Source organism: Indicator indicator, chromosome 3, assembly GCF_027791375.1.
Source record: "Indicator indicator isolate 239-I01 chromosome 3, UM_Iind_1.1, whole genome shotgun sequence".
NCBI classification, from domain to species: Eukaryota; Metazoa; Chordata; class Aves; order Piciformes; family Indicatoridae; genus Indicator; species Indicator indicator.
In genome coordinates, this window is record NC_072012.1 from 21,216,668 (window position 1) to 21,240,590 (window position 23,923).

The 23,923-nt window shown below is 39.5% G+C and overlaps 1 protein-coding gene across 1 annotated transcript in view; it reads left to right on the top strand.

Moving 5' to 3' along the window:
- The window catches only part of SEMA3C (semaphorin 3C), a 112,884-nt gene that overhangs the window by 84,209 nt on the left and 4,752 nt on the right, over positions 1-23,923 (top strand). Inside the window, exons 10-15 of the mRNA XM_054399898.1 lie at positions 1,856-2,000; positions 4,547-4,769; positions 14,998-15,086; positions 17,678-17,719; positions 18,964-19,121; positions 22,019-22,086. Of these exons, the coding sequence (XP_054255873.1) occupies positions 1,856-2,000; positions 4,547-4,769; positions 14,998-15,086; positions 17,678-17,719; positions 18,964-19,121; positions 22,019-22,086 (725 nt within the window). The remainder of the gene's footprint in view (positions 1-1,855; positions 2,001-4,546; positions 4,770-14,997; positions 15,087-17,677; positions 17,720-18,963; positions 19,122-22,018; positions 22,087-23,923) is intronic.

Genomic DNA, 23,923 nt, shown 5'->3' on the forward strand with positions numbered 1-23,923 from the left:
TTTAACTTACTAGTAATAATTCCTTTAATGGCACTTTCTAGTGAAAAAAATGCTTGCATGATTTTATTTTTCTCCTGATACACTTTTCTGGTATTTTTTTTAATGTGGATCCAAGGATCTGCTTTCTCAATTTGTGGATCAGCCAGGAAAATGTGATTTTATTATATTTAATTGGAGAAAAAAAAATCCCTGAAGTTGTAAACATCTGATGCTGTCTACTTTTTATGATTCCTATTGCACAAAAAGAGCAAATGCTGAGGTTTAGAAGTAAAACCACACTTGTGATTAGGTTGTGGATGCAACATGCCTAAACTGGAAACGCTTTTACCTAATTCTCTTGGTATTCTTGCAGTGGAAATGAGGTTTGAATCACAGGACCATATAAGGTGACAACAAAGAGAAAACCACTTTTTCCTGGCTCTCTCTCTTCAAGTTTTTACATTCATGTATTTCTGTTATCACAAACCACAGGATCTGTGCTTTCTTTCTCCTTATTCAACTATAGATTGAATGTGTTACCTAGTTAAATACAGCGATCATAAGGATTTTTAGTCCTTAACAGTTCCCTTATCTTCATCTCTGTAGACCTCCACTTCATAACAGTAGCAAGAGACAAACATCTCAGCAAATAACTAGTAGTATTTTTATCTAAACCATGCAGAGAGAAACCAAATAATATTGAAACAAAATATTTTAATGGCATAATCTGCTGTAAATCTAACATAAAACATCTGGATAGACTAAATACATTTCTCTAAAACCTATTAATACCTACTAAAATTTCCACAAATACCATAAACCATCTAAAAGATTTCTCCTAGTAGTCCATATATAGCTGAGAGCAATGTGGATTGCACTTTCCTTCTTTAGACACTATGTATAATGTTTTCAGGCTTTTCTACATTATATTTCATCTTCTTCAATTGAAAACAGATAGTTACCTGGATTACTTTCATCCTACAGTTAACAGCAGGTAGATTTGAGACTGTCTGGACTTTTCACTTTTTTAAGATTAATATCTCAAACCTTATATGCAATGAGAGAAATAAAATTCACTGCAGTCAGCCCTGGCATCATTCTGGAAATTATTCCCCTAGTGCCCTACATCATGGGGTGTTGGAGGCCATTCAAGGCTTGTGCTGTTTAAAAACATCTCAGACTATTGCTGAACCCAGAGCAGTTAAAAAAAACATGTCCTTCTCAGAGGTCACCCCCAGTTCTCCTCAGAAAGCACCAAATTTCAACCCTCTTGAAGAGGTCTTTGGAAGATGTCTTTTGTGGGTGGATTTGAGGACTGTATAGGAGTAATTCCTTTCCAGCCACAACCGGTCTCCATTTTGCTTAGAAAAGCTGGCAGCTGGTAGTAATGGTCTAACCAATTGTAATTGCACTGGATATTTTGATTAGTGTTTTAGCCATGTATTTTAGGAGACTTATGGAGGTCTTGTGGTTAATATACTGGTGGGGAGTTATGGAAACCTGTGATGAGCTTGACAGTACAAAGTTTATAAAACTCTTGCTTCACTGAAGTCAGCAATATTTTTGCCATTGATTTAACAGGGACCAGATTATATTTCTTTTTGATTCACCATCAGGAAATTTTCTTACTCAACCAATAAAAAATTTCCACCCTCTTTTTTCAGTTCACTGTTCAAAAAGGTGTTAAGTCTTAAGGAGTAATGGACTATGGTAGGAAGCTAGATTAGCTGATTTAAAATGTGTTAAATCCATGCTACAGAAGTTTTAAAATACATTATTTTACAGGTCTCCTTTATCATTGGGTCACGTAAAGTAATGGAAAAGCTATACAAAATTCGGTAGACTGCAATACTAACTTTTCCCTACTGTATTCCAGCTCCATATTTAAAGGCTCAGCTGTGTGTGTGTATCACCTGTCTGACATCCAAACTGTGTTCAATGGGCCATTTGCTCACAAGGAGGGCCCAAACCACCAGCTGATTCCATATCAGGGCAGAATTCCATACCCACGACCTGGCACTGTAAGTACAAAGATGTTTATGCAGGCTTGCCAATTACTTGTCTTTGTATAATACATAAATAAATGTTATTTATACTAAGAAAGGACTGTATGTGACCATGACAGTTACAGTTAGAACAATTTTATTCTGCTATGAGGACAGGCTGAGGGAGCTGGAGTTGTTCAGCCTGGAGAAGACTCCAGGGGAACCTTAGAGCTGCCTTCCAGTACCTGACGGGAACCTGCAGGAAGGCTGCAGAGGGACTTTTCAATAAGGGTGTCTACCAAGAGGACAAAGGGAATGGTTTGAAGCTGAGGGAGAGTAGGTTTAGTCTAGATCTGAGGCAGTAGTTCTTCAGTATGAGGGTGGTGAGACTCTGGAACAGGTTGCCCATGTAGGTTGTAGATGCCTGCTTCCTGGGGGTGTTCAAAGCTGGGTTGGATGAGGACTTCAGCAGCCGAGTCTAGTTGAGAGGTGTCCCTGCCCTTGGTGGGGAGGTTGGAGTAAATGACCTCTGCAGTCCCTTCCAACCTAGGCCATTCTGTGATTCTGTAATTTGCTTCTCAGCTTGCCATACAAATCACGTAGTATCTGGAAATCCAGAAAAAAACTAGAAGTCAACCAAAATGTTAATCACTCTTGCTCTTTTGGCTGCAAAGGTGGTAAGAATTATTTAATTAGATGACAGTCATCTTGAAAAGTCTTGGTAGTAGCCTACGCATTTATGAATACAGATCCTTTTTTCAGCATTTGTTGCTAATCTTAGCAGATAGCTCCATACATTTCCTGGAAGGATGTGGATGGAAATGCCACAGAGAGAAGGAGTAGAGCAAATAAAAATTCAGGTTCATGAACAATTACATTTTATGACATTTCTAATGAGAGACAACCCAAAACCCTCAGGATAAATAAGAATCTAGAAGGATCAATTGTCAGGGATTTCAGATGAGGAAGACCCATGTCTAAGCTCGGTTCCAGTTCTTCCTGAAGGTAACTGATGCCAGAGTACTTTAATGTGAAGAATTTCTACCAGAGTTGTTCTACTTTCTCTAAATAATTAAATCCTAATTGAACTAGAAGATGATTCTAAAGCCTGGTATGAGGCTGCAGTCCCCTCTCTAGTTGATTCCTGGTATTGCCTGATGAATTGTTTATTAGGTGAACAAGATGGCACAGCTTTTAGCAGGAGGAATAGCGTGGGCAGTCCTGCCAGGTGGTTAGAGGAATCCCCTGGGAGGTGAAGACCCAGATTTTGACATTTGCTCACATCAGATAGGTTGGACACATGACTCATAATGTCCCCAGCAAGTTTCCTCTCCTGTCAGAGTATGACACATTTGATGTAATTTTAGCCAACTAAAAGCAGGGCATATCATCTGAATTATAGACTAAAAGGGAAACCTAGATGTCTAACTAAGAATAAACACCTGACTTTGAGACAGTAGAAGTCAGGTGAGGTAAATCTCTCCCTAAGCTCCTAGCTATTTTTGTCTGTGGTTTTGATCAGAAATTCCACCCCAGACATAAGAACAGTCCTAATTAAAATAAACACGTTTCCATGAAAAGCTTCATACTGAACAATTCAACATTTTCCAGCTGGAAAAAAAATGTGTTGAGATATTTCTGAATAGCTCCAGTGCTCCAAGAAAATTTTCACAGCTCAGAAATCCGGTAAGGGGGAAAGTGAAAGCTTGGGAGCAGCAACAAGAAGTGAGGTAAAAGTAGCTAAAAAAAAAAAGCTTTATAAAATAAGATAGGTACAGAGCATTGTACCAGTTACTGACATAGCTCTTGATTTCTTCTGAGGTCTTCCGTTAGTTTCACTCTCAGTACAAATAGACTTTTCTAAGATCACATTTATTTCTCCAGGAGGTCTGGAATGGCTGAGGGCTGACTATTGCACTGATTCTTTATTACATTTAAAGAAGCATACAGAGTATTCATGGGCCTCTGTTATTTCTCAGGCATAGGGGAAAATATACACAAGAGGCTGTGAATAGTCAGTCTGCTAGGATACAACTGAATTGTCATGGGACCCCCTCATCGACCACATACTATTGCTTTTTCAAATGAAGATGAGTCACAGCCCCTTTCACCATCTCATTATCAGTGTAATGTCTAGAGAGAGACTGACAAAATTCCAGTTAATTATCAGATTTTATTTTTTACCTTTGCACTAATTCTGGAACCAACCATCTGCAAAAGTTTCATTTCTTCCCATACCAGTTGCTTGGATATATATTTACTTATTTTTCTTCAGTAGCCAGTTTGGAGGCATAAAGAAAGTGGAAATGGGTCCAGAAGTATGGATCTTTGCCACCAAGCAAGGTTTCGAAAGTGAAAAAAATCTGTTTGTTTGCTTTACCGGAATCAATGAGAGTTCAAAGCGTAGCTGTTCAAGCACTTCATTCCCCTTACTGGAACATAATCACTTCTAATCAGAGTTTGAAGTGCTCTTTTGGGAACCTACCTTGTCAACTCTCTGTCAATATTTGTAAATGACTTGGAGAAGAAAACTCTGAAGGATGATAAGTACTTCTAATCATTACTGTGCATATTTCTTGCAGTGTCCAGGAGGAGCCTTCACACCTAATATGCGGACAACCAAAGAGTTTCCAGATGATGTTGTGACCTTCATCAGGAATCACCCTTTGATGTTTAATCCCATTTACCCAATACACAAGAGGCCATTAATCATCCGGATAGGAGCCGACTATAAGTACACAAAGATTGCAGTGGATCGAGTGAATGCTGCTGATGGGAGATACCACGTCTTGTTTCTTGGAACGGGTAAGAACAACCTAACAACACTCATTTTCCTCCATTGTCTTATAATTTGCAATCAAATCCTATTTGTACAACTTACATCTTTTAGAAATATCTGTTTAAACGTGTTTGCTATATACAAAAATGTCTATAGAAATCCATAAATTATGATCTTTTTACTTTTTGTGCATTTTTATGTTGACTATCCATGTTAATGAAGTGCAGGAGACAATGTATTGATATGAATGTTGAGGCAGAAATCAACACCAGTGTGCATTGTATTTCATGGAGTTGTAGAATCACAGAATGGCTTAGTAGATGACCTTAGAGATCATTTACTCCAACCTCCCCACCTCTCAGTTACACTCAGCTGCTCAAGGCCTCATCCAGCCTGACCTTGAGCACCCCCAGGAGTCAGGCATCCACAACCTACATGGGAACCTGTTCCAGAGTCTCACCACCCTACATGCTGAAGAACTTCTGCCTAAGATTCAGTCTAAACCTACCTTCCCTTAGCTTCAAACCATTCCCCACCTCTCCTATTGCTAGACACCCTTATGAAAAGCCCCTCTGCAGCCTTTCTGTAGGATCCCCTCAGGTATTGGAAGGCAGCTCTAAGGTTCCCCCTAGAGTCTTCTCTAGGCCGAACAACCCCACTCCCCCAGCCTATCCTCATAGCAGAGGTGTTCCAGCCCTTGAATCATCTTTGTGGCTCTCCTCTGGACTTGCTCCAACAGCTCTGTGTCCTTCTTATGATGGGGACACCAGAACTGGATTCAGTATTCAAGGTGGGATCATCTAAATTATAATACTTCTCTTGAACAGAGTTTGCAACATGATTCCACATTACAATTTGATGCTGTCTAACAAGTAAAAAATACCAAAATCTAGCTTTGTATTATACTGTATGCTCTTAACATCATTATTTAATATATACAGTGTAAGCTACTTCTGAAGAAAAATACCATCTGAACAGGATGTTTCAAAAGCAAAAATAACCCCCCACCAGAAAACAAAACAATCAAACAAACAAACAAAAACTTAGCAGAGAAAAAGAAGCAACTTCAGCAAGGCCTTTGACACTGTCCCCCACAGCAAACTCTTGGCCAAACTGGCAGCTTGTGGCTTGGACAGCAGCACTCTGTGCTGGGTTAGGAACTGGCTGGAGGGCCGAGCCCAGAGAGTGGTGGTGAATGGTGCCACATCCAGCCGGCAGCCTGTCACTAGTGGTGTCCCCCAGGGATCAGTGCTGGGCCCCATCCTGTTCAATATCTTTATTGATGATCTGGATGAGGGGATTGAGTCCATCATCAGTAAATTTGCAGATGACACCAAGCTGGGAGCAGGTGTTGATCTGTTAGAAGGTAGAAGGGCTCTGCAGAGGGACCTTGACAGGCTGGACAGATGGGCAGAGTCCAACAGGATGGCATTCAACAAGTCCAAGTGCCAGGTGCTGCACTTCGGCCACAACAACCCCATGCAGAGCTACAGGCTGGGGTCAGAGTGGCTGGAGAGCAGCCAGGTGGAAAGGGACCTGGGGGTACTGGTTGACAGGCACCTGAACATGAGCCAGCAGTGTGCCCAGGTGGCCAAGAGAGCCAATGGCATCCTGGCCTGCATCAGGAATAGTGTGGCCAGCAGGAGCAGGGAGGTCATTGTACCCCTGTACACAGCACTGGTTAGGCCACACCTTGAGTACTGTGTCCAGTTCTGGGCCCCTCAGTTTAGGAAAGATGTTGAATTGCTGGAGCATGTCCAGAGAAGGGCAACGAGGCTGGTGAGAGGTCTTGAGCACAAGCCCTATGAGGAGAGGCTGAGGGAGCTGGGACTGTTTAGCCTGGAGAAGAGAAGGCTCAGGGGTGACCTCATTGCTGTCTACAACTACCTGAAGGGAGGTTGTAGCCAGGAGGGGTTTGGTCTCTTCTCCCAGGCAACCAGCAGCAGAACAAGAGGACACAGTCTCAACCTGCGCCAGGGGAGGTTTAGGCTGGAGGTGAGGAGAAAGTTCTTCAGAGAGAGTGGTTGGCCATTGGAATGTGCTGCCCAGGGAGGTGGTGGATTCACCATCCCTGGAGGTGTTCAAGAGGGGATTGGACGTGGCACTTGGTGCCATGGTTTAGATAGTCATGAGGTGTAGGGTGACAGGTTGGACTCGATGATCCTTGAGGTCTCTTCCAACCTTCTTGATTCTAAATAGTTGGAATCCTAACAGCAGTGGAAACAGAGAATTTGATCCAAGTATTCTAAAATAATTTCTGTCTAATATAATGTACATTTTGGGCTTAGTTATATCAAATTAGAATGCAATATTACGCTCCTGAAGTCTGCAGGGAACAGGTCAAGTGATTCTCATACTGATCAATTTTGATTTTTTAAGATATTCATACAGGAATCACACTCCTCTGATGGAAGCAGACAAGCAGAGACTAACTCTGGCTGGATCTTAGGATCCATTCACATCTAAAACTCCCACTGGCTTAACAGGACATTATAGGCTGATAAGCACAAAGGCTAATCTTTTTAGTACAGATGGTTTCAAGTGGAACAAAGGGAAAGAACTCTAGGAGAACAAATACATCTCTGAACATCAGAAAATAATTACAGAGATGGCTTGCATTTATGGTTCACATGTTATTGGGGTCCTGGTTGTTTTCTGCTTGTAGAATAACCGTGTGTGCCAACAAACTCACATGGGACTAGAAATAACCATCTTGTTATAATAGGTTTAGGAAGCTCATGCTAAAAAGTCTGTCACGAGTGTCAGGCAGGATTAAAAGGAACTCTCTTCACTCTTCTTAGAAAACCGCCACAAGCTATCAAAATGAACAGAGTGCCCTTGGGCCAAAGGAGACTGCACTCTGTACTGTATTAATGGAAGTGTTTCTGGTTAGCAGTTTGCTGGAAAGGATTCTTTCACCATCAGTGTGATCAAACTTTGGAAGAAGGGCCAGAGAGGTGAATTCTCCATCCTCAGAGACCCAAAGGATTCAAAATCCAGCCCAGCACAGCCTTGAGCAAGATGATATCATTGGTCCAGAGGACTCTTCCAGCCCATAGACTTCTGTGGTTCAATGAAAGTAAATAAGAAAACAGAAACACTTCACTCATGTTCTTCTGTCAAACCTTTACCAGGTCACCATCTTCATGACTTTGGGACCTTTCAGGGTTATTTTCCTCCTTTCCTACCGAAGAGTCTTTGTACACTACTGTAAAATCAGCAGAAGTGTTAATAGGTATTGCCCCTACTACTGTTGTGCAACTCTACAAGAGCTCTTAGTAAAAGATAAAGTTAATTGGAGGAAAATTCTACTAAAGATTAGTGGAAGAGATAAAGACACAAAAATAAAGACACAAATACAGAATTTTTAAAGGAGCAGTGATAGTTGATACTGGAAATGTACTGGAAAATTGAAATCTGCTGGAAAATTGAAATGTGTGTGAAATACCAATATTGATATTTAGCATTTTAGTAGTTCTGAAAAATAAAAAAAGATAGATGCAGGTAATTTCATTTTATACTTTGATTAGTTAGTGACTTTTTAAGTGATCAGTGTAGCCTCACATATACACCTGCAATTCATTAAAACATTAACATACCTCACCTTATTCTCAGGGTTTGTGTATCCTCTTCTGTGTATCAGCAGAGGATCCATTATGAATCAAATACATAAACTGCAGATTTTGATACTTTATATTAATTGCTTTCTGGTTAGTTGGAGAGGAGGCATTACTCTTCCTGAACAGGGCAGAGGGCATTAATCTCTTCCAAGGTTTTCCTCAGAATAAATTGATGCAAAGTATGTTACTGCATTTCTCAGCCCTTTTAACTAAAAGTGATCAGGTTTCAGCCACTAAGAGGAGAAGCTTATTTTCTTTATCCTCTGCTTTCTGTGAGACTAGGGAAGGTTTGATAGAGATATTAACTGTCAAAAGGAATGCAGAGGGGATTTGCTTTGGTGTCAGTTTATCCCAGCAAATGCAAAAAACACAGTGTATATGAGAATTTCATGTGATAATTTCCTTGGGAGCCTGGAGCCCCACAGCCAGAGACAATGTGACTTGTCGCCTGGTGACAATTACAGTCAGCTCAGATGATGAGTTACTGCTGCTGAACTGAGACGTTGCCAGCCATGTCTGTCACTGTCAGTGACCTGTCTCATGCTTGAAATTGGAGTGGTTTATGTCTTGCCAGATGCAGAGCACACAAAATGTTTAGCTTTTGTTCTCTTCCTCCTCTACAGTTTCAGTAATAAATCAGTTCCTGAATGCAAGTGAAGAATAACAGAGGTAGAAAGTTCCAAGAACCCCAGTGGTTTTAATCATGTAGCCACAGCATGGGAGGGTATAGGCAGCAGTGTCATTTTTTCACATCAGTGTGAACTAAAGGTAGTGTTTCTTTTGCACCCCCAGACAAAAGTGCTGATCTCACAGGGACTGGTCTATGCTCAGAGTTAATATGTTGATTTTCTCCTTCATTCATCTATGTAGATAAAATTAATCCCAGAGACAGGCATTGTTCTTGCAGCAATCCACCCACTTTTGAAATTATAATGATCTCATGTTTCCCCTCTGCTTTTAAATGTGAAGAATCCCAAAGTACTTAAAAAACTTGAAAAAGTCCATCCATCACCCCTCCTAGGAAATGACCAGATTTAGAGTAAAGAGCAAGTCTTTAACAGTAGAGAGCAGTGATACAAGAGTGCTATATGCCTTGTCTTCCAAAACAGAAACTCAAGGGATATTTCACATGGATAGAATGTAATCACTCATTTGCATATTTGACGAAGGCCAAGCTGAACATACTGTTTCCCTATGCAGTAAGTAATAACGTATTTGGCTCAGGAATTTGGGGTTAGATTTTGGCTTTGATTATCCTGTCTCTGTGACTGGCCAGGAACTCAGTCCTGAAGTTTTTGAGCCATCCTAAATTCTAGTGTAGTTCATTTGCTCATCACAGTTATATCTAAAGAACCTGAGCTTTCAATATTTGCTGTTTATCCTTTGGTAAATTATTTTCCAGCTGGGTTTTAAGAACAGCAGTAAAACAGTATGAGAACATTCTACTGAGATTAATATTTATTTTTTAAGCATGCCACCTATGGTTTACATACAAAAGCCTTTGATCAAATTACACACAGATTGCACAACGAAAGATCATGCATTTTATTGCTGGTGTTATGAAGATATTAAATGTCTGGGTCAGACTTGACTACGTTAAACACCCAATGGGCACCAATAGAACTTTTTTTCAGTTCCTTGCTATCAAGATAGGGTATGTTTTTGTGGAAAGAGATCTAAGTTACTATTGTGTAAAAGCCCTTCAGGCTTCCGTGTGGCTCATTCAGGTGATTAATGTGGGCCTCATGTATCGGATGTGGCATGAGGTTACTTGATATTTCTTATTATCTTCTCTGATTCAACAATTGCTTCCAAAGTCCTGATGCAGGAAGTGCTTTCAGAGCATAAGTTTGCAACATGCTGGCTGCCTTTTGGGAAAAGTAACCCTTGCATACCTACAGTAGCCTCCAGTATACAATACAATACAATAGCCAAAATCATGTCATGAGCTACAGATTCTAACAGAGAAAGACAATCTTGTCTGAAGAGGAAGCCTGACTCACATAGATTTGCTGGCTGTAGCTTCATGACCCTGAGCTAGGGAAAATAATGTTGCACAAGTGGTTGACAGAGTTTCCTTCTTCCTCTAGTTGTTGTACCTGAGACATTGAAAACCTTTAATTCACCAACTCATCCAAAGCTTTTTCACAGCTTTTTAGGAAGATATGTAAGCTTATGGAGTGTTCCTCCACCTGTTTCATTTCCCCTGTTCAGTTACTTTCAAACAAGCTCACAGTATCCCCAAATTTTTGACTGAGCTGGAACTATGTGAAAATTTTGCCCTCATGTGTGAACTCATTAGAAATTTATATCTATCTTTTTATTCTTTGCAGCTTGAATTTTGCAGTTTCACAGTGATATTATAAATGGGGGGGGGAGGGGGAGGAAGTTGCATGCATTTAACGGATGAGTGAACTAAAGCACAGAGATGCTAGATGGCTGTGCTGGGAGCTCTGACAGACAACAGACACCTCAGGACAGCAAGCAACATGGCGACCTGGCTGTCAGACCTGACTGCTACCCTGCCACCATCTCCGGTTCTCTGCTGAGCCTCAATATTTTCTCTAACAGAGAGAGATTTTAAGCATTCTGCAAACACTTGCTTTCATTTTTCTTTCCAATGTTACTTGTTCAACTCAGATAAGCTGCCATTAGGCTGACAGATACAACATGGAGAAAAGTTTTCAGAGGCTCTCCAGCAATATCAAACAGGGAGGACAATTACTGCAGGAAGCATCTCTGAAACTCCCATCAGAGAAGCAGTGTCCATTGCAGACAATTTTTTTTATGATATGGAAAAGTCAAGGGGTTTATTTATTGTTCAGTATGTGCACATGATGTGGCTCAGGGGTAGATGAGTCCTGACTCTTGAGGCACACTGTACTGGCAACTGCAGTGTTCATTTACAGCTGGGGAAAGAAAGGCTAGTCAAAATTCAGAGAACAAGGCTTAAACTCAGACCTGCAGATTCAGACAAACATCTGCATATTTTCCATTGCTGTTCATTAAAATTTGCCTTTTTCATTGCCTGTGGTCAAGCAGACTAGGAATTAGTGCAATCAGGCATCTTTTCAGTATTAATACCAACCCAGAATCATGCCCTGCATTCCAAGGAATAATTATTTTCTTATTCTTTTTCTTAGTCTTGTTCCTATTCTTAATCTTATTCTTACTCTCATTCTTTCTTATTCTTATTTTTATTCATTTGTTCTTCTTGTTCCCTCCTTGGACCTTTCATTGGACTGCCTTCCTCCTCCATTTATTTCCCACTGTGCATATTTTCTACAGCATTTTTTAGACTACAAGATGTTAGTACTTTCCTCCCTTACTGTTCCCTGTTTCTTAGTCCTCTGAGAGGAAACACAATCTCAGTAACATTGTATTCCGTGTTAAATCTGGGAGATGTGCGGTTGCTCAAGCAAGTTTGACACAGAAAAACACTGTGAGTCACTCTTGTCCTCTTGCCATCAGCTTGAGAGAGATCCTTTCTTGTTTGTCTGTTTGCCCTCGACTCACAGACTGCTGGGCTGATGTGAGGCTGCAGACAGCTCCTGGTGAAAAGTCAGGGAAGTGGTAAGCATAAATCTGCCTCTTCATGCATTCTAGTGGTGAATTGATATTCTGGAGACATACTAGCTTTTTCTTTTTAAGACTATATGAAATCATAACAATTTAGAACTGTTTTCAAGTGGATTGCTGTAACTAACAAGTAAAGAGCAAAAGAAACCATCCTGTTCACTTTTATGATTTTTACAGATTTCATATGTTGGCCCAAACATGAAACATCTTGACATATACTTGTTTGGTGATCTCTTATGCCTGGCTTACAATGCAAAAGAGAATCTGTTGTGAAATACAACAGAAAACATCTGCATCCTTTTTCACCCTTCCTTCTTATCCAAGAGTTTAGTTTGTTGCCTTGCCATTAAAGGAGATAAATAAATACGATTTTCAACAAAACTCAGATGTACCATAGGCTCTCTGATGCAAGACATGTAAGTGACTTATTTGTCAGCTATTACACTTACAGTAGAGAAATCAGTACAATTAAAGGAATAAGAAGTGGATTTGGGCACAAATAGTTGTTTTTCACTTATTAAGGAACAGACCCTGCATCAGTGGAAAAAGTATTTTTAAAAGTAGTAGAGAACTACAGCTTGTAAGCCATGTATTTTTGGAAGTCTGTATATATATATATATATATATATAAAATATGTACAGACTATTAGAACCCTTTGCTTTAAGTGATTTTATTTATCAAAGAGCTTTATTTTACCTACTTTGCCTAACATGAGTATTTATTTTATATGTTGTGTTGTTTTCTTTAAAACAATGGAATATTTCTTTCTGCAAGGATCTGTCCCTCATGGTACAATATTGAGTGGTAAAATACTGAGTCAAAGGGAATGAAAAACCAAGGTAAACAGCCCTTAACTCTGTGTGTTTTGCTGGGGTGTGACAAAAAGGTAGATAGGAACCTACTTTTCAAATAGGAAAGGTTACTGGGACACAAGGACTTGGCGTCAGGCTTTATCAGTATTTTCTATGCCAATGATCAGGACAAAATCTCCCCTCCGGTTCTGATTTCAGTTTGGGGCAATACTTGAGGACTGAAGACAATTTAGGAATTTTAAATGTATGGCATGTGCTAATGGATCATTGAAATAAACCGGTTCTTCAGAGGCTCAGCAGCCTCACATTCCTTTGTAGGCAAGGTCACTGTCAACATGCTTAGTGCCCTCTTTGTCAGGGTTACAGGTAGTTGACACATCATGCAGATGAAAAACCTACAGAAAGCTATAACTCCTTCCTGCACTGTAGTTTATATGATATAGTTTAATATCAGAGAGAAAACATTGATAAACGGTGCAAAGAGGCAGAAGTAGACTGGACTTAATTTCAGTGTTTTTGGGAGTGGATTATTCCTTTAGTAAGAGCAGAAATACACATGTACATGCACATGCGTATGCTTCTTAGCTCCAACAAGAGATGCATCTGCAGGAGTGTAAAGATTCAGCTGGGTCCTGGAAGTGAGTAAATCTCTCTTGGGTTCTCATAGCTTTGCTGAAACTGGCACCCAGTCTAGACCACAGCTGTGCTATCACAAGATTTAATTTCAGTAAAGTTTCTTCGGAAGGAACTGGTTTATCGTGCCATTGCATAATGAGAATAAATGTTCTCCAAAGAAAATTCTCATGAAAAATTCATGCCTAACGTGCCCTGAACATGTATAGTTGATAGCTACACATTTTTATGTCTTCTCAGGTTTCAATTTCTCTTTTCCCTTTTTACTTTTTTTTCCCTAAGTTATAAAATACTCCAATGCGCTCTCTGTGTGTGGTCAGGTCATTACATATCAATATTCTGGCTTTACTTTCTAAAATAAAATGTATTGTTATATGCTAGCCTTCTTCAGGGAAATAGGATGTAAATTATTTACTCTAACCAACTTGCCCTGCAGCTCCAGCTATGGAATTTAGTCACTGACCTTAAAAAACAGAAGCAAAATCGCTCTTTTTCAGTTTACACTGCCTACATCATGAATTGCCAAACAGGAAGCTGAGATTTCCTTTTCTCAGTCACAAATTAATAAAAATTCATGTAGATACTTAACTGTGTTGTACTATATTAATGTTTTACTAATCAGACAAGTCTGTATTGGTAATGAAACTTCTGAGGGCCAAAGAGAATCTATACCATTTGATCTCAGAATCAGTACTGAGCAAATAAATTTATTCTACTCAGACTAATTTCCAGGCCTTTCAGGCAAGAGGATTTCTATGTGCTGTGCTTTTTTCCAAGTGAAAATTCTTGCCCTTGTGATTCTCCCACAGTCTGACCTTTCCACCACATCAGAAATACTTCAGTGGCAGTCTCAGCCTTTAAGAACCTCCACAGATGAACCCCTCCACCTCATGTATTTTTTTCCACATAACAAATTTGAAAAAACAATCACAAATACCCCATCATCCTCATTCACTATATATACTGTGGAAAAAACCCTGCCATTACCCCATCCTTCTTACTTCTTACTGTTTTGACCTGGGTGAATTTGGAAGCCTTGGAACTGTATTTTGAGAGGGCAGCCTTGACAGAGTAGCTACAGTATCTTCACCTTGCTTTTCCTTTTTTCCCTATGAACCAAAATGTTAACTCCTACCAATATGTAACAGACTTGATTATTGTTTGACTTTCCTGAAATAAAAAGCTTTCATTTTATGCTTTCATTTTACTTTATGTGTAGAGTAATTCTTCAGAATGTTTACCTTTTTTAGCTCCCTTTTTTATATTGCTGTGTTTTAACTTTTTGATGGTTAGGACAGATACTTACCTCTGTCTGTACAGCAACTTGTACAGAAGATACTGGGTTTGATTAATCCTTTTTTTGGGGTAGAATGCTAACAGTAATGGAAGTAATTCAAATCCTACCATGACTTTTTCATGTTCATATGTAATACCGAATATAGTATTCCAACATAAGGAATCGTCTCGTGTTGTTTTTCTGACCCCAAACTCTATAAATTACTGAACATTTCCATTTTTTCTATGATGGTTTCTTTTCATAATTGATAATGATTCATCTGCTTTTTCTTTCTGTCTGTCACACAGTCTCACTTTTTCTCGTCTTTTCCAGATCAAGGAACAGTACAAAAAGTTGTCGTTTTACCCACCAACTTCTCTGCAAGTGGAGAACTCATTTTAGAAGAACTGGAGGTTTTTCAGGTTTGGCTTGCTCCTACTTTTGATTTTCCAATGTATATGTTCACACAAACACTTTGTTCTAAAAGACTTTGGCAAGGGCAACTGTGACTTGATAAAAGATGGAGTAAATGTGCATGCTGTCAGCTTGGTACCCACCCAAAGAGGAATATAAAATATCCTCTGTTATGAAGGCTGTAAGTAGCTTAAGTCCCTTTTTTTCACCTATATTTAAGTTACTTATTTATGTTGTTTGTGTTGGCCGGAGGATTTCAATAATTACATTTTTAAGAGGTCGTATGTGTCTGCCAGAAGGCAACTTTATCCTTTGGCATCATGTATTGAGACTGTCACTATTTACAGATGTAATCTAAGATTTTTCTACTTCTTTGTTTATCTGATAATCTTCCTGATTCTGAGCTGCAGAGTGGAAGCAAAATGGTGTTACTTTTGCTTAACAACAGTTCTTCAAAGCCACATGCCTCTGGAGTCAAGAAAGCTACAAGCCCAACACAACATAAGTTGAAAAGAACCACAAACAACTAGAGCAAGAAATAAGGGAATAGCCTCTGTCAATCACTCTGGCATGTAGCAGCTTGTGATAACCTAAAGAAAATGTTTGCCCTCATGTTGAACAATCCCTTTCAAATTTTTCAGTGGGCTGTTCTTTAAAACAGGTGGTCTTGTGGCAAATGGTAGTATTCATCTATAAACACAGTCAGGGGTTTTGTCATGGACTTTTATTTGTTTAACTGATGGGATGCAAAAAGGGAAATTTAAGCTTTTTTTATCTAGACAGGCAGCATCAACATTTTCTTTATGAAAGAGTCTATGCTAACCCTCATAAAGGCATAATTAGTCTTCCTAGGCTTTTGTTGAAGACTTCCCTTTTAAAAAGATACATGTGAGTAATATTATCTAAAGAGTACCCTTCATTCAAGTGTTACAAACTGCATTTACTAAAATGTAAATTAATCCAGACATAAATTAATTGAGAGGAATTCTCACCCTAAGCTTAGTTTCTGGGCCTCTATGCAGAAACTTTTTTATCCTGAACCCTAAAAATGATATCATATCCTCTACTGTTGCAATCTGTGCAAGCAGCATGGCAGTGTCTTGATGAGTCTCTCCGGAAGAGTGGGGATGAGGTCACTAGCTCTGTGCTAGTAAATATCAAGAGTAAACAAAACACTGATTTCTTTCCAGAGTATAAATGAGAAAAGGAGAATGTGCCATCAGATCCAATGCTGCATTTGACCTTGAGTCTCCAGACAGTTCATGAAATGCTACAGCAGCTCTAAACTCTTTCAAACCTTTGCCAATTCACATGATCCACAGCCAGATTTTCTAGTCCTGACTCCCCTGCTTTTCACGTAGTCCACTGCAATTAATCCTAGCCCCCTATTATGCCTTTCCTTTGTGACTGAGCAAATGCTAGATTTGTAAACATGTTGAACATTTTTATTACCATAAATTTCATCATTTGTTTGGATGAGAGTAATGAATTGCTTCACTTGCTGAAAGCAATAAAAGTGATAATTCCTTTTCCAGCACTTTAGTGGTGGGTTTGGACACAGAGAGTAATAGGCTGCACTGATGCCATACTGTAGTATTCTGTACTGTTTCTGGGAAAAAAACATTCAATAACATACATTCCATCTCTAGCATTCTAGTAATTCATAATCTAGACTCATATATCAGATATTAACCAAACTCTGTGCATTCTAGATAATGTGTAAAGTGATATGACATAGTCTTATCCAGATCATGTGGCAAATATATATGATCTAGTCTATGATTTCCTTTCCTTGTCATAGAATTATAGAATGGTTTGGGTTGGAAGGGACCTCCAAAGCCCATCTAGTCCAACCCCTCTGCAGTCAGCAGGGGCATCCTCCACTAGAGTAGGTTTCTCAGAGCCTTGTCCAGCCTCACCTGGATTATCTCCAGGTATGGGGCCTCATCTACCTCCCTGGGCAACCCATTCCAGTGTTCCACCACCCTCGTGGTAAAAAACTTGTTCCTAACACAATCTAAATCTCATCTTCTCTAATTTCAAACCATTGCCCCTCATGCTATCACTACAGGCCTTTGCAAACAGTCCCTCTGCAGCTTTCTTGTAGGCAAGCTTCAGATACTGGAAGGCTGCTTAGGTCTCCCCAGAGCCTTCCCTTCTCCAGGCTGAACAACCCCAGCTCCCAGAGTAAAGTGGCAGAATCACCTCTCTCATCATCCATCATCATCATCAAGGAACAAATATTGCTACTTATTACAAAGAGAAATGGCTTCAAAACACATTGCTTCTCTGTTGCTGAGGTGACTCAAATGCAAGTTAATTAGAAGTGTAGAGAAACTTGTAGATGCACATGAGTAATAATAATGTGGACAACTTCAGCCAATACATTCTGTGACACATTAATTGTATGTATGTCTTTTGTTCAATTCTGGGAAAAAAGAGGTAAAAAATTAATAGGAGTGAGTGATGCCTTTCCAAGATATGAAAAGTTACAGTTTTCTAAGATATTACTTCAGTTTTATTGAATTTTAAATTCTAATGTTGGGTCAGAGTTAAGAAGAAAGCCAATCTAAATGTGGTTTGGAATTTTGTCTTTCAGAGTAATTCTCCTATAACAACAATGAAGATTTCATCTAAAAAGGTAAAGAAAAGTGAAATGCTTACTTTGTGCTTTTTGATTGAGATGCAAATTGACTTAAAGGGGTTACAATGCCAACTGTTGTGCAGTATATTATATACAACAGGAGATTTTCCATAGTGCATATAGAGAAAGTTGACTGAAATTTGCATGAACTACTTATATGCCCCAGAGCCTCTAAGATAAAACAATTTCTATTCATAATGTAAAATTTCTAATTCACCAGGAGTGCCAAATTTATGATGGCTTGTTTGACAATTAAATACAAATAAGTAGCAAAAGAGCTAATTTGAACTCCCCCTTTTTTCCTGTAAGTCCTAAATGGAAACTTTTGCTCAGAAGTCTGATCAATCCAACAAGGTAGTGTCAGGACTGTTGGGTCCATGGTGCAGTTGTCTGTGTTTGTTTATTAGTAATAGACAATAAGAAAGATAAGACTGAGAGGATTTCTGCTGAAATATTAAACATCTAAACTAAAATTATGTATTCCATTATTTTACAAGCAACACATTGCACAGTATTTTACAAAACTACTGATAAGCAAACATTATTCACTAGATTGAATTCAGTGTAATTTTTTTGTGTGTTTGTTTTATGACCAAAGGATCGTGGGAGTCTCGAGGGTTTATACAATGTTAATTTATGTTTTAAGAATTTATCAATTTATTAATTGTTTCTAAATAAAACAGATTTTGGTGATGATCTATTCACTTTGAATTTCTTCTACAAAAGCTCTCATTTACTTAGGAAAGTTCTTTTGGCTTATTTTTCCAGGTATATAAGGCTGTCAGAATCTGGCCCTAAGCCTGAATGTAATGTCTAGGTTTTATGTCTTAGAAATCTATGCACTGAAGAATTCAACTAGGAACTCTGCTTAATGTTTATTAAAGTGGCTATATGCAATTCAAAGGCTTGAGTCAATAATCCTCCCTGAATAAGAACAAAGTTCCCAAATCTGAGCAGTATTAATTCAGCCTGTCTGCCTCAGAACAGAACAATGATACTCAATGTCCAAAAAACATTAACATTCCCTGGTGTTTCTCTGTGTTTGCTATCCGGAAGGTGGAAATATTATAGACCTGTTCACCTGGGAGATTTCTGTTTGTCTTGGCTTTATACATATTAGTATCTCCCTTCTTGGTCTTGAGTTAATTCCAAAATTAATTGAAAGGTTTTTAGGTGTGTTAGCCGATTCTTGGGTGAAGCTCCTCCACATCTAAAACAAATATTTCCATTTCCTTCTACAGCAACAGTTGTATGTGAGCTCAGATGAAGGGGTCACTCAGGTATCCTTGCATCGCTGCCACATCTATGGGACCGCCTGCGCTGACTGCTGCCTGGCCCGAGATCCGTACTGTGCCTGGGATGGTAACTCCTGCTCCAGATTTTATCCCACAGGGAAAAGGTGAGCAGTATTAAGCAGCCCAGTGAAGTTTACAAGGAAAGAAGTCTTCTGTTCTGTTTTGTAGCCTGGGATGTTGTTATGTGGGGTGTGTTTCCTTTCAGGAACACACGCAAACAATTCCCCACTATGTGTTGTGCTTGGCATTGTTCATCACCTAGGAGTGTCTGCTGCAAGCAGAGAGCTTGCCTTTTCATATTTAAAGTAATGGACTGGAAAAAAACACAAACCACCCCCTTGATAATCATAAATATTAATCCCTCTGCCTCGTGCACATAAAATCAGTGAATCATTCGTTACCTTTGTTTAAATTCAATTGGTTACTATGAATGTAATTATGATAACACTAAATACAGCAAAATATCTCTTAGGCTGTCTGAGGAATAAAGTAATTTATATTCTTTGTTCCTCATTTGCAGCTAAGTGAGAAGACTTATTTCCAGGGAAATTTTAGGCAAATGGGATTTCCATGTAATGACTGCAGATTTGGGCTTTTTGACATGAGATTTATTAAAGTAGACAGGAAAAGCAATTTCCCTTTAATTTACAACAGAGTTAATAGTCCATCTCATAATTCTTATGCAAAACAGGAGCCTTTTTCCTCCTCCCAAGGGAAACATTTGATACTAGGAGGCTGTAGAGCTCTTGTATTACTAAGGTTTCACATCATATACAAACAAAGCTACAGAGCACACAATGAGGTATTACAGAGGAGAAAAACCTTTCAGATATAGAGCAGGGCTTTACCCACTATGTGCTGCTGTATGCACTCACTGTATGAACTCACTGTATGCACCTGAGATGCAGAAGACCAGATGCTCTTAATGGGCTTTGTTCCTTTACCTACATGGAAGGAGACAGTAGACAGAAACAGGTAAAGTTTGACTCTGCTGCAGTGACCTAGGCAGCCAATGATAATGTCATCTCTTGGGATTAAAGACAGTTACTTTCGTTGTCTTAAAGATTTCTTGACACACTCCTTATTTGAGATTAAAAGGTAAAGCCCAACCTGGCTATGTAGCAATTGGTAAAGTGCCAGAGGTTTTTAATCCTTTCATTCAGCATATTCAGCTTCCAGTCTGCAAACTGATTGTTTTCTTCCATGGAACAAAGGTCAGAAGAAGATGGGAGGAAAGAAGAGAAAAATCCACAAATCTTAGGTCATCTAACTCCTACACTAACCTAGCTGCCAACACACCCAGTCTGCACAGCTTCCAGTGGATTCGTTTCCATTCTCATTTTAGACACCCAAGCTTATTTCCACTGGGGCTATCTTTCATGTTGACATTTTGACTTCAATTTTATATCAAACCAAAATAAACACCTAAAACTGTATGGAAAGAAACCTGGCTTTCATATGTGAAGGAAATGAGCTGTCCCTTTATCTAGCAAGAGGGATTATGAGGGGAAAAACATGGATAATTAGAGCAAAATCCCAGTCTCAACAGTAGTATCTGCTGGACACATACACTTATTTGCTTCTTTTGACACTTTGGTCTCCCATGAATTACTGTGGTTCCTCATCCAACATTGATTTACCTCAAAACACCTGACAGTATTATGTTTATTTTATGAACATCACCTTCTCAGCCTTTTTTAAATAAATAGTTTAGATCCTCAGAACTACTTAATGCAAGCAGTGTGCCATTTCTGACAGTGTGCAGCCGCTCACAGTAGCACAGGAATCCTGAAATTCATTCAGAAATCCCTTGTTGTCTCCTTTGACTCACATAAATAGTTCACCAGGGTTAAGATCCCAAGGCATAAGATGAACTATTTTTGTGGTAAGCATCACAAATATACTTGGAATGTCAGAAATTACTCCTTTGAAACATCACCTTTCAGATGTCTCCTTTTAAAACAATGCAGTGAAGGATCAGGTGACATGAGGTGATAAACTGTCTTTTCATGTTTGTGCATCTGGTATAATGTAGCCATAGAGACTCAGAGGTACTGGACCTCCAGGGGCTTTTTTAGGTTTCTAATCTTGCAAATAAAGTTCAGAATATTGCTGTTTCCAGCAGCATCCATTTGCAACAAATCTATCACTTTTTAAATTGTTGTTTTGGGGTTGGTTGGGTTTGGTTTGTTTTTTTTTTTTGGGGGGGGGGGATGGGGTTGGTTGATCTTGGTAAATAGTGAATTAACTTACAAAATATTCAGAAAACAGTATATCTTAGGAATAAGAAGTTTGGGTACCAGATTTTTATGTGCTGAATTCTGTAAGCTATGACCTTCTAGCTAAGGAGGACCGAAATCCCAGTATTCCCAAACCCAGTAAGATCCCTACCTCTGTTTCTACAGAATCATAACTTTGCATCTATCACCAAAATAATATAATGAAGTTCATTCCCATTTTTTCTGAGACTTGGCAAGTTTGAGAACCTTTTGGAAATAGTCACGTACCCTCAAACAGAAGACAGAACTGAATCTTAACTCTCCATCATTCTATACAAATACTTGTCACGCTGCTACCAAGGTGCCTGCCAAAATCAAGGAGGGAACATGCCCTATATCATAGTTTTATATTAGTACATTAGATACGAGCACTGTGACTGATGGATCCCTTTCTTAGGTGCTTGCCTTTATGAAGAGTTCCAGCTGGGGCTCTGGCTTTGAATGTCAGATTTTGCAACAGTGAACCTATGACTATTTCATTCATAACCTCTGACTTTCCTGTCTCTATGTTTCTACTGCAAAATTACTTTACCTTCCAAAACTCCAGCAAATTGATTATTCACTTTAACAGTATCTTCACTCTAGCAAGCTTGCATACTCACAGCAGGTCATGAACGGTCCCTAAGAGCTGATCTAGTTTAACAAAAAAGAAAAAAAAAAAAAGTGTTTCTTTGCTGTGTAGCTATCTTGGAATAATGTTTTGGTTTTGCTAAATATTTCAGGAGAAGTCGTAGGCAAGACGTGAGACATGGAAACCCTCTGACTCAGTGCCGAGGTTTCAACCTGAAAGGTACTCTAATTTTAAAGATCCTTGTGCTGTATAAAGAACACATGGCTTTCCTTCTTGTGATTCATCATAACTCATATTATCTCTGTGGTTTACTGGTAAAACATAATTGTTTTTGAAGCCTGAGTTTTGTTTTGATTTGATTTTAGCATCCTTCCTTGAAATTACATCAAACATATATATATGTAATGGTTTGTGTTGGAGGGGACCTTAAAGATCATCTAGTTCAAACCCTCCTCATGGGCAGGGACACCTTCCACTAGACCAGGTTCCTCAAGGCCTCATCCAACCTGGTCTTGAACACCTCCAGGGAGGAGGCATCCACAGCCTCCCTGGGCAACTTGTTCCAGTGTCTCACCACCCTCACTGTAAAGAATTTCTTCCTAATCTCCAGTCTAAACCTGCCCTTCCCAAGCTTCAGTCCATTCCCTCTCATCCTGTCGCAACAAGCCCTTGTAAAAAGTCCCTTCCAGCTTTCTTGAAGGTCTTTTTCAAGTACTGAAAGGCCACTGTAATGTCTCCCTGGAGCCCTCTCTTCTCCAGTTTAGGTCAAACTGAAATTAGAGTAGCTCTTCAATTAACAGCACCTGTCTCCTTGTTGTATAAACACAAAATATGTATGCTAAAATGATGCACCGTGAAATCCATCATTCAGCATACATGGAATGAGAAGTTGACACTGTTGAGTGGAAACAGATACAGTTAATTTGAGGGCTATTCTAAATCCCTTCAGCCTTTTATTAATTCCTCTTTATACAAATCTTGGACCTCAGAATTATTCTGAGTATTTCAAGCCATATTGTGTTATGGAGCACATCTTTCAGCTCAACCTGTCTTTTGAGTTAAAAATATTTATTTCTCCCCTTACAGTGAAAAACAAGCCATTTCAAATCTCTTTATAAAGACCCTGGTTTTCACCTGTGCAAGTGTTTAGTCAGCCTGGTATGGTTGACAGGGGAGCCAGTGTTCTACCCTCCCACCTGCCCAAGTCTCCCAATTTATAGACACCAGTCAAATACCAGAGAATCACAAGAACATTAATGGTGGAAAGGGACCTCAAAAGATCATTGAGTCCAACCCCCCTGCCAGAGCAGGATCACCTAGAGCAGGTCATGCAGGAAGGCATTCAGGTGGGTTCTGAAAATCTCCAGAGAAGGAGACTCCACAATCTCTCTGGACAGACTGTTCCGGGGCTCTGGAACCCTCACAATGAATAAGTTTTTCCTTATGTTTATGTAGAACCTCCTCTGCTCCAGCCTGCACCCATTGCCCCTTGTCCTATTATTGGACATCACTGAGGAGAGCCTGGCTCTGTCCTCCCCACACTGCTGCTCACATCTTTATAAACAGGCATGAGGTCACCCCTCAGTCTCCTCTTCTCCAAGCTAAAAAGATGCAGCTCCTTCAGCCTTTCCTCGGAAGGGAGATGATCTACTCCCTTTAGCATCATTGTGGCTCTGCACCGAACTCTTTCAAGCAGTTCTCTGAGGTTCTGCTTGAACTGAGGGGCCCAGAACTGGACACAATATTCCAGAAGTGGCCTCACCAGGGCAGAGTAGAGGGGGAGGAGAACCTTTCTCAACCTGCTGACCACACCCCTTCTAATACACCCCAGGATGCCATTGAATGCCTTCTTGGCCACAAGGGCCCATTGCTGGCTCATGGTCATCTTGTTGTCCACCAGGACTCCCAAGCCCTTTTTCCCAGAGCTGCTCACCAACAATCAGCCCCCAGCACTAAATTCATAGTAAGATTTGACACATACATAAAGGAAGCTTAATTCTCTTCAACCCCATGCATTTTTCAGCTAGGCTGTGGCAATGTATGACTTCAAACCAAA